This window comes from Ruditapes philippinarum, unplaced genomic scaffold (genome assembly GCF_026571515.1).
Source record: "Ruditapes philippinarum isolate M1 unplaced genomic scaffold, ASM2657151v2 ctg21494_1_1_1_1, whole genome shotgun sequence".
NCBI lineage: Eukaryota > Metazoa > Mollusca > Bivalvia > Venerida > Veneridae > Ruditapes > Ruditapes philippinarum.
Window position 1 is genome coordinate 1 of NW_026851690.1, and position 12,134 is coordinate 12,134.

At 33.7% G+C, this 12,134-nt stretch overlaps 2 protein-coding genes across 2 annotated transcripts; both read left to right on the plus strand.

Annotated features, from left to right (window-relative positions):
• Positions 1 to 1,869: 1,869 nt before the first annotated feature.
• On the plus strand, positions 1,870 to 2,590 carry LOC132737000 (uncharacterized). The gene is made up of 2 exons (XM_060724233.1): positions 1,870 to 2,099; positions 2,219 to 2,590. Exons 1-2 carry the CDS (start codon positions 1,911 to 1,913, stop codon positions 2,588 to 2,590), a joined length of 561 nt encoding a protein of 186 aa, XP_060580216.1. The 5' UTR covers positions 1,870 to 1,910.
• Positions 2,591 to 3,358: 768 nt separating this feature from the next.
• On the plus strand, positions 3,359 to 10,473 carry LOC132737011 (uncharacterized). The gene is made up of 2 exons (XM_060724242.1): positions 3,359 to 3,843; positions 9,117 to 10,473. The coding sequence occupies exons 1-2, from the start codon at positions 3,466 to 3,468 to the stop codon at positions 9,423 to 9,425; spliced, it is 687 nt and encodes a 228-aa protein (XP_060580225.1). The 5' UTR covers positions 3,359 to 3,465; the 3' UTR covers positions 9,426 to 10,473.
• The last annotated feature ends 1,661 nt before the right edge of the window (positions 10,474 to 12,134 follow it).

Genomic DNA, 12,134 nt, shown 5'->3' on the forward strand with positions numbered 1-12,134 from the left:
TTCTTTTTTTAATTTTGCCAAAAAAAAAAAAAAAATACCGTTTAAAACAAATTTTTAAAGATCGTTAAAGAATGTAGAAAGCAAAATATTCTTATTTAAGAGATACTGAAAACGAGTTTGAATTAAGGTGATTTGTAAATAAAAGCTGATAAGGGAAAGAAATGGATTTATACTACGTCGATTTTTCTGTTGTTTTAAATTATCATGTTGTTTTTTCAAAAACTATTATGATGTTTTAAAATAATAATTTCATAATCAGGCGCCTTCCTATTTATTGAATAATTTCATTTTATCGTCAGATGTTCCATACCTCGCTTTTGCGTTCATCAATCTGATTTTCAACTTTATACCCCTAGACAAATACTGAACAATTTCGTAAGTCTTTTGTTTTATTCTGGATCTTGTATTTGGAACGGACCTCCTGATTATATTAAGTCTGCTACATCTGTTAACCATTTTTAAAAACCTTATACTTGAGGTTTTATCACGCATTGATGTATACAAATTGATAATCTCCTGTATGTTTTTACATTTATGTATTTTAATAGTTTGAAAATGTTAAATTTTCTATTGTTCCTTGTTGAGGGCCTCATGGAAGATTGACATGTTTGTTCAAATGAGTTCTCTCGTTAAATAAAGTCTTTATTATTATTATTATTATTATTGTTGTTGTTGTTGTAATGTTTTAAAACAGAAAAAAAATCAATTAGATTATTCAAACAAAAAGCGTAATACACACTTTCAACCCATCTACAAATAGCTTTAAACACACCTTCAACATATCTACAAATAGCTGAGATGACCTTTCAACCCATCTACAAATAGCTTTAATGACCTATCAATCTATCTACAAATCGCTTGAACGATCTTTTGTCACATCTACAAAAAATAGTCATGATGAAGAAGGGCTTAGTGACGCGGCTGTCATGTTATACCTGAAAAAATAAAGAGATATCAGTAAGGAAAATGGGAAGGGCGGTGTGGGATGTTTTTGTTTGTTCAGGGGGAGGGCGAGTTTCAGAGCCTCGGGGCCTGGATCAAAAAGGAATTGCAGAAGCATGCTGAGAACATTAGTGTAAGCTACGCCAGTCCAAGCTTTAACCAATCTTACATAGGAACTCATTAGAAACAATACGTAGCACTTAGTAAACGTTAACGTTAAAGTTAATCATGTATAGTGTATTTAAATCATACCTAAAATTTTATTCTTTTCATACATTCGTTAAAGAGGTTATGTTTAAGAAAACAAAATCGAATATTTTCTAAGTTTATGAAGTTGAATGTGTGAAAACGTAAAATATCCCCTTCTAGTTCTGTAATATAATATTGCGGAATATCACGTAGGTACATTATCATAAAAATCCCCCACTAAAAATGTTTATGTAGTAATTTTAATTATATGGATAACTAACCATACATTATAAACGTGCGATATATGATTTCAGATATAATTTTAGATATGATTTTCATATTATTTGTAAAGTCGAGCATGAATCACGACGTTATTTTGAATAGCGACCAGGAAGAAACGCTGTGTGTATTATATGTCGTCGTTCTTTCAAATGATCACAGAGATATTCTAAAGTTATTAATCTTTTCTTTACCGATATATTTTAGGTAGACGTTTGGGTTGTAAACTTTATGATAACATGTTCAACAAACAAAACTGTGTCTGGTATTTTAAAAGAAATTGTATAAGATATGCATGCACGCAAATAATATATCTTCTTCTGAAATGTTTTCAAAAGTGATCGGATGATACTATATCAAATTAAGAAGTGTTAAATAAATGTGTGTAAATTATATCAACACGTTCATAAAAAAATAATAATTATGAAATTTAGAGGCTTCAATATGTGTAATTTTTTATAATTTGTCAAACACGTGTATACTTTGTAATTTGTAAAATAATGAATAAAAAGAATATTCGACCAAAATCGGAAGGTTTGATCAAGCACATTTCACAACCGTTGAATGTCAAACATGGCCTTCATATAAGTAAAGCATCAGTCGAGGAAACTTCTGTACGTATAGGACATCAAGCAGCTTCACCGCCAGCCCCGTGCCCTGGTAACAAGGATGATGTAGACCAAATTACGGTATTCATTTAAGTAACTTTTAACATAAAACTAATTAAGTTTAAAGATACCTTTCAACTCGTTCAATAAATTCAGTATTACAATTTACACTCATTTAATATCCTTTATTTCTTTTACAGTTTCAGGAGCATGTCATATCACGAGTGCTCAGAGAGGAGATAATCCCGGCTCTACGTTTTGAGATAAGTGATATTGTAGAAGAAAAGATTAAAAATGTTCACAATGAACACGTTACAACTACAGAACATTATCACTGTAAATCATGCACGTGCGATGAACTGACACAACCGCAGATTCCCGCCCAGAAGTTGGAGGATAGTCCGAAACCATGTGCATCCATATTTCTCGAACAAAGTCACATACTCAACGACGCACGTAAAGAAAATATATCAACAGTAACAGGTATTGAGTTAACAGGAGAAAAAAGGGAACAATTTAAGAAGAAATGTTTTAGTAATCCATATATAATCTTAAAGGTCAAATATTACTGATACACACAGAACATGGGACGAAGCTTGTGTGAAAATATGGTTCAACAGAACCTATTTGAAGATGACGCACTGAACTGTCAAGGGTACGTTATAAAATTCATAATATATAATGATTGAATATACTACATTGATACTAATCCATGTTTTTATAACAATTTGTAATTCTAGATACTATTTTGCATATACCCAAAAGCGGTTTACTTTTTAAAAAATTCTCCATCAATGTAGAATATACTTTTACAAAAAGACAAATAAACAAACAAACAGACGAACGGACGAGCAAACGAACAACAAACAAACTTATGATAAAATATAAGATCCATGGTAGAAAATTTTATATCCTAAACCTATGTTTTAAAATTCTTTTTAAGCATCTACAATAAGAACGACTTTTTATTAGATACCTACAAAGTTGTAGTTTGTGCAAATATGTTTCAATATTTTAGGTAAACCCTTAACTGAGTCAGATGGTGAAAGAGAATGTCTAGCAAATCTTTACAGTGTCCACATTCACGAGCTTGTAGATGGTATTGTGTTTAAGGACAGTGAGCTACCTGACGCCCTTCTTGAAGATAATTGTCTCACTGAAAACGAATGTGCAAATATAATAAAAATATCTGACCGTAAGGATCAGGTTCGTGTCCTTTTATGTCTTATAAAGGCAGAGATTTTCATGCCTAAAGAAATTCGTGAATCGTGTTAGGTCTCACAATGAGCAGGTTGCTAAAAGTATTGAAATAATGTTTTGAACAGAATAGAGAGAAGAAAAAGATGTACAAAATGTGCACTCTGTCAACTTAAATCTCATGTTAATCTGAAGTATAATAGTTGATGACTTATGGAAGTCTGGTCTGATAAATGACGGATTGTTCAGCATGATCGTACAGACGGGAAAACCGGCTGGTGCCCAGACTGATCTTTGGAACGAAGTGATCGATTCTTTCAACACATTCAGCGTACTAAGTCCAGCCGATGTATCTCATACTCTGATAAACGCACTGACAAAGAAACAACACTATAACCTGCTAGCAAAAGGTGTTGAGTGGATGATTTGTACACATAAAAAACTAGTGTGTGGTTGTCAACTACGCTACAAATATATTCCAGAGAGATTATTTAGTTCAATAATATCCTCTTTTTCTCCTCAGTCTTCAGAAACAGATATTTTTATAGGTCTGAACGACGACGCAAGTTCCTCCATTCATTCAACGGAGTCTGACAACCCTCAAAACGAAATTAAGAAAGATGGACAGGTTTGTTAGTATTAATAAGAAGAAAAAACACAAACAATTATTGTCTGTTTATTAATATTTTACTACTCGTATTATTATAATCATCTTAGCATTTATTTCTTTTTATAGAAGATTTATGAACTGAAAAGTTCTTAAGCCCACTTTCGTCACGTTGTTTCTATAAGTTTCTTGTACTTGTTTTCTTCATATTATTATTTTGTATTTAATAACGACAAAATGTTGATTTTTTTAATAAGAAACGAAATACAGTGCTTGACTCTTCTGGTATTGTATTTAAATTTTTTTTTTTTTACAATCAGGGCCCTTTGGATTGTTACCAAAAGGGGACAAAAATTTTGTGAAAAACCATTTTCGATACACTACCAAAAATAATTCTGGACAAAAATTTCTTCAGCGCTGGTATAACTGCTCCGGTGAAAAAAGCAATCGCCGCCAGAAAATTATTTTAAGAGAGGTCAATCCAGGTTGACACAAACATTTTTGGGCCCAATGCTACCAAATGCCCTCCCCCTCTTGCAACGGGAGAGACATCTGAAAAAAAACAACCGCTTTTTGACCGACACTGGGGAAATATATTTGGTTTTAAATTGTCATGTATGATATAAACTTTCATTGATTGCTATGATTTGTTGAATGGTCTGTCAAATCATTGATATTTACATATCTCCTATTTCTTGCTATCTATATAAACATAAACTATTTTTTCTAAGGTTTTATAAGAGTTTTACTGCAACATTGTTAACATTATTTATAAATGCAGTTTATGTACACATGTACTTGACATGTATTCAATGGTACATTTTACTCAAAGGAACATAGATATTCTATAAAAGAGAACAGTCGACAATATATGTACTTGAGGCCAGATGTGTTTATAACGAACACTAAATCTGCGTGTTTTTTCTTCTTCAAAATCGAAACATTGCTATAAGCATCGATATAAATCTAATAGAAATTGTTACAGTATGCTTTGCAACAACAAGCGTTACAAACACACATTCCAATGAAAGATCAATTATTGAAATTATGGCTACATTTGTTTTTAATGTCGATCTACAATATCTTATATGCATATTTCATATCAGAATTTGCAGAAATGTATGGACTTCATAGTGATTTACTTTCCATTGACATTTTATTATTACTTTCATGTGTATTACATGTATAACTAAAAGAAATTTAAGTCCCAGCTTTGTGATCTTAAATGCTTACTTTTGTTTAAAAAACTTGCATTTGATTGCCATATCAGCGTTGTTTGTGCCGAGTGGAGGCCATAAAAAGTCGGTCGTCCCGTACATACAATCAAGGAAGTAATACTTCCGATCCTTTAAGATCGTTCAGCAAGACATGTTAAATTTTGAATACTGTTTAAAGTTTGTGCTAAGGGGCGTTGACGGGAGCTTGCACTTTCCATACTGTCCATGAACAGACTCAATCAAAGCGAATCTGCACCATTTTCATTTTTGCCGTTTTGTCGTTCTTAAGCGATTCTTTCTCTATTTTAGTGCAAATCTATAACATGTTACAAGCACGTGGTATAGAAAACTTGTGTTGTGGACAAAACAGATAATTATTAGCTGTCATGCTACTAAAAACAAAAAGCGTTTACAAAAATCACATCTTTTACATTTCATCTGTTAATGACAATATTGATTGATTGATTGATTGAATAGAGTCTCACCTATCCGTGTGCACAAAATATTCAAGACAAACAAAAAAAAACAGGAACAGCTATTCTAGAAAGAATTACAAGAGACGACATCCTCAAAAACGTCCAAACAACAAAATTGTAAATGTTGCAGGACCGGTTTGATTGATCCTGCTCATGGACGGTACTGGAAAGTGCAAGTTGCCGTTTCATGAAAAGCGGAGTATCGTCCCAATTAAAGAAAGAATCCCTGAATAACATCCAAAACAGCAAAACTGGAAAAGTTGCTGGCTCGGTTTGATAGAGCCTGTTCACTGACGGTACTTGAAGGTGCAAGCCGCCGTTGACGCCCCCTAGCACCGGTCTTAACTGAATTCAACATTTAACATGAAATGGTAAAAAATGATTTTAAAATCATCCATACATTTTTTATAAGGCGGTTTTCATGGAACCCTCAATGTGATTTGTTGGTGCCATTCTATAAAAAAAAGCCGATGGTCCCAAAGTAAAAGAATGCGTGACCAGAGGTTTTGAAGACTGCATATCTCAGATAAGATGTCAACATTTTTTCAACTCATTTACAAAAAGCTTTAAACACCCTGCCAACCCATCTACAAATAACTTAAACACCTTTAACATTCATTTAGAAATAGCTTAAAACACATGTTCAGCACATACTAATATTTTATAACACACAAACATCCTATTAACAAACACGTGTAGATTACAAACACCCGACACCTGTTTCCTAAGGTTGATAGATTAAACGGATGTTTAAAAGTAAAAGACCATTGCTAATCAGTACTTATTATAAATAATACACTTATTTCATTTACACTCACCAGTCCCTCCCAAAATAAAATAAAAGATTAGTAATTGTTGTGATTGTTTTATGATTAACATCCATCTTTGTATTTCTATTTCTAATGATTCGTATTGAATGGTTGCATACATGTTTTTTTCCAATCTTGTAAATGTACACTATATATGTGATTTTTGTTTTTTATAACCAAATTTCCAAACTGAAGTATATCTGAAGGTTTATATCCATTTTCATAATACAATTAAATATTTTTTTATTTATACGGGATGTTTAAAAAAACTCAAGTGTTGTTACTCAGGTATATCTTTCTTTATCAATTATATCAGTTTCGATTAGGGATTTATACAAATAATGTATCGAGACTTTGAAAGATAACCCATTTAAAATATTGCCAAAAATTGATTTTACTAAAAAATCACTTTAAGAAACATTGGTAAAATGGTAACAGCGCGAGTATACTCGGACAAATGAACAATAAAGAGATGAAAAGGAATATTCGACCAAAATCTGAAGGTTTGGTCGAACACATTTCAGAATCATCTGATCTTCTTTATAACCTTAATTTAAAACAAGAATCAAGCGGGGAAAATTCGGTACGTATAGGACATCGATCAACTTCACCGCCAGCGCCAGATCAAATTACGGTGAGTTCAATTTGATTATTCACATAGGAATATCTTTCATGCTTCCATTTTTTTCAAATGATAAAAAGTTTTTTCGAAATTGATAACATTTTGATTTCTGAAAATTGATTTTAATAATAATATACATGCATATGCAAAAGCTGCAAATTCCTTCTAGAGCCCGTTTGCGGGCTATTCCATGCAACATATTCTTATTTTATATCAAACATGTACTGATAGCTAAACCGTGTACCAGTTGACAAAAATGAACGTTGTATGCTTAAGATATCCCGATTACTTTAAACAAACATTAACGCTTACTTTAACAAATTGAAAATCGAAAACATCATATGCGTGGGATAAATTCATTTCAATAACTTTAAACATAGACCAATTATCATCGATTACTTTACAGTTTCAAGAGCATGTCCTATCTCAAGTGTTCAGGGAAGAGATTATTCGGGCCCTAAGATCTGAGATTGGTGATGTTATAGAAGAAAAAATTGAAAAGACTCTAAAAGAATGCAACACACGTATAGAACCTTATCACTGTAAATCGTGTACGTGTGATGAATTGATACCTCAGCATACAGCCGCCAATAAGTTGAATGATAGTCCGGAACTATATAGACCCAAAGTTCCCGACCACAGCCACATATTACCAGATGCAAAAGAAAAACGGAAACGATATAAGGATAAATCGTTTAATAATCCTTCATATCATCTTATGAAAGAGACATCGCTTGTACACACAGAGCTTTTGGCAAAGTTGGTGAAACACATATCTAAAGACCCTACCGCGAGCGATGATTCGCTAATCCGTCAATCCAAGCTGACAGGCATGTTTATATTCATGATTCAAATACTCCAGCTCTATCATTTTTGTTCTTAGTAATTTTTTGATAATTGCATGTGATATCACCAAAAGAAAAGTTTTACATGTCGTAAATAGCGGTTCATCGTTGACACGTTATAAAGTAAGAAATCAGTTCTCCATAATTAAACGAGTGAAAGAAAGATAGTTTTAGACATCTACAAATTACAGTTGTGAAAATATATTTTAATACTTTCAGGTAAATCCTTAACTGAGTCAGATGAAAGAGAATGTCTAGCAAATGCTTTACAGTGTCACATTCACGAGCTTGTAGATGGTATTGTGTTTAAGGACAGTGAGCTACCTGACGCCCTTCTTGAAGATAATTGTCTCACTGAAGACGAATGTGCAAATGTAAGAAAAATATCTGACCGTAAGAATCAGGTTCGTGTCCTTTTATGTCTGATAAAAGGCAGAGATTTTCATGTTCTGAAGAAATTCGTGAATCGTGTTAGGTCTCACAATGAGCAGGTTGCTAATAGTATTGAAATAAAGTTTGAACAGAATAAGAGAGAAGGAATAAGATGTACAAAATGTGCACTCTGTCAACTCACATCTCATGTTAATCTGAAGTATATAGTTGATGACTTATGGAAATCTGGCCTGATAAATGACGGATTGTTCAGCATGATCGTACAGACGGACAAACCGGCTGGTGCCCAGACTGATCTTTGGAACGAAGTGATCGATTCTTTCAACACATTTAGCGTACAAAGGCCAGCCGATGTATCTCATACTCTGATAAACGCACTGACAAAGAAACAACATTACAACCAGATAGCAAAAGGTGTTGAGTGGATGATTTGTACACATAAAAACTAGTGTGTGGTTGTAAACTACGCGACAAATATATTCCAGAGAGATTATTTAGTTCAATAGTATCCTCTTTTTCTCCTCAGTCTTCAGAAACAGATATTTTAATCGATCTGAACGACGACGCATGTTCCTCCATCCATTCAACGGAGTCTGACAACCCTCAAAACGAAATTAAAAAGGATGGACAGGTGTGTTAATTAGTATTAATAAGAAGAAAATCACAAACAATTATTGTCTGTTTATTAATCTTTTTACTATTATTATAATCATTTTAGCATTTATTTCTTTTTATAGATGATAATGAACTGAAAAGTTATTTAGATCAGTTTCGTCACGTTGATTCTATAAATTTGTTTTTTTTGTACTTATTTTCTTCATATTATTATTTTGTCTTTAATAACAAGAAATTGTTGATTTTTTTAATGAGAAACGAAACACAGTGCTTGATCCCTCTTATATTGTATCTAACATTTTTTGTTTTAAAATCAGGTACCTTTGGATTGTTACCAAGGAGACAAAATTATCGATGAAAACATTGTTCATGTCAGTACATGTACAACCAACAATTCTGGACAAGAAGTTTCTTCAGATGCTGGTAAATCTTGCTCCGGTGACAAAGGACAATCGCCGCCAGACATCAGTATTCCTACGAGAGGTCAATCCAGGTTGACACAATCATTTTCTGGACCAATAGCTACAACCACTGAAACAACGTCCGCTCATTGCCAACCGAGGAGACCATCTGTAACAAGACAACACGCTATTTTGACCGATGACTGGGAAATATCTTGTGTTTGAAATAATGTCATGTATGATATAAACTTTCATTGATTGCTATAATTTGTAGAATGACTGTAAAATCATTGATATGAATATATTTCATAGTTTATACTATCTATATAAACATAAAATATTTTCACAAGAGTTTTCAGTTTTAAGCAACATAGTTTACATGATTTATATATATGAACAGATGTAATTGACATTTAATTATTCATTTACTCAACGGAACAGATATTTTATAAAAGAGAACAGAAGCCCAGATGTCTGTATAATCAACAAAAATCGGTACATTGTTATAATCAAATTTAAGATATTAATTTAATAGTAAAATATTTTAAAAGAATATTCTGTTAAACATTTCTTAACAGCAGCTGCAACAACAAAGTTTACAAAGTACAAATGTAATTAATATTCTACTGAACCAATGAAAGATTAATTATTGAAATTCTGTCTACGTTTGTTTTAACTCTTTAAATATATGTGTCGATTTTCAAGTGTTTTAAATCTTGCCATACATACATGTATTTACCAACATTAATAAAACTAGATTGTAAGGTCAGCCTTCTGATGATTTAAGTGATAGGTGACGAAATGGAACGTTGACCTGGGTATTTCTCTGCACCACGGACTTTCTGCACGAAAGGTAGTGCTAGGAAAACTTTATATTCAAACAAATTTGTCCATATAGATCACTTGCATATATACAGAAACCTATAATCAATAGTGATAATAAAATTCATAAAGAGTACTGACAGATCTTAGTAATTCGCTTATAATCAGTAGATCTTGGTAAGTCCGTGCTTACCGACTGCGCTTGGTAATCCGGTCCTCATCGAATGCGCTTGGTAATCCGGTCATTACCGACTGTGCTTGGTAATCCGGTCATAAACGACTGCGCTTGGTTATCCGGTCATTAGCGACTGTGCCTGGTAATCCGGTCATTACCGACTGTGCTTGGTAATCCGGTCATTACCAACAGAGCTTGGTAATTCGGTCCTCACCGACTGCGCTTGGTAATCCGGTCTTCACCGACTGCGCTTGGTAATCTGGTCCTCACCGACTGCGCTTGTAATCTGTCATTACCGACTGCGCTTGGTAATCTGGTCCTCACCGACTGCGCTTGGTAATCCGGTCATTACCGATAGAGCTTGGTAATTCGGTGCTCACCGACTGCGCTTGGTAATCCGGTCATTACCGACAGAGTTTGGTAATTCGGTCCTCACCGACTGCGCTTGGTAAATCGGTCCTCACCGACTGCGCTTGGTAATCCGGTCATTACTGACAGGACTTTGTAATTCGGTCCTCACCGACTGCGCTTGGTAATCCGGTCCTCTGTGCTTGATAATCCGTCCTCACCGCCGACTGCGCTTGGTAATACGGTCATTACCGACAGAACTTGGTAATCCGGTCCTCTGCGCTTGGTATTCCGGTTCTCATCGACTGCGCTTGGTAATACGGTCATTACCGACAGAGCTTGGTAATCCGGTCCTCACCGACTGCGCTTGGTAATCTGGTCATTACCAACAGAGCTTGGTAATCCGGTCCTCACCGACTGCACTTGGTAATACGGTCATTACCAACAGAGCTTGGTAATTCGTTGCACACCGACTGCGCTTGGTAATTTATTACAGTTACAGAGAGGTTTTGGGCCTTATCATAATAAATCTAAAATATGCACATTGTGTATATCCAAATGTTCTTTAAGTGTATTATATGGTAACTTTGAAAACGAATACCTGCTGGTTTACCTATACATCACCTTTTTTATTTCAAAGTTGTTGGAGCTTGATATTTTGTCATGTAAATGAATACAAAGTAGCGAATAGCAAATGAGAATTTGTAATAGGAAATATATATAGATTTAATGTTAATTCTTATTTGTTTGAATTTATTTTAGAAATAGTGACAATACATATTTAATTTTACTGTTAAGATATATGTGTCGATTTTCAAGTGATTTAAATCTTGCCATACATACATGTATTTACCAACATTAATAAAACTAGACTGCAAGCTCAGCCTTCTAATGATTGCGACGGACGCGCCCTCAGGCGCGTTCAGAGCTATGTCATCTGCACTACAATCGCGCAATGTGTCCTCAACCGAATAACAGCCCACGGAATAGTACATGAATTTGATCCTATGAAACTCCCATACTTCGTCGGGATATCTTAAAAACTTTCATATTTTGCCTTTTCAATTTCAAATTAAGTAATCCAAGTTAAAATATAAACGTATTTGATTGATAAAAACGTTGTAGCCCCGTAGTATTCTTGTGCAATTATGCAAATAACTGCTGAAACGATTTACCGCTGTCGAAAAAGTACAACAGCAAATTATGCTATAATTAAGGAGTAAGCTCAATAATTCATAGAAATTATTAGCAGGAAAAAAATATGTTCCCATTAAACAAAACATTTTTATTAACAGAACAAAAGTTTTTCGTGACTTTAGAATAACTCGCGCATTAATAAAAGAAGAACTCTTTTCGTGACTCATACCGCGGGTTTAGCTGAATATCCAGCAGTTATTAATAAATCAGACTACAGTACAATGGTTAGTATTATAAATATCTATTTTTGAAAATGCATGTAACAAGGGAGTTTTTCAACACTTTACCACCATGTAGTCTTTCATGGTAATCTTTATTGAAGGAAGTTATAATATCAGTCTTGTGTTTTGTTTACATAGTTTGCTAGGTCACGATGTGAGTTAACCTGCTAT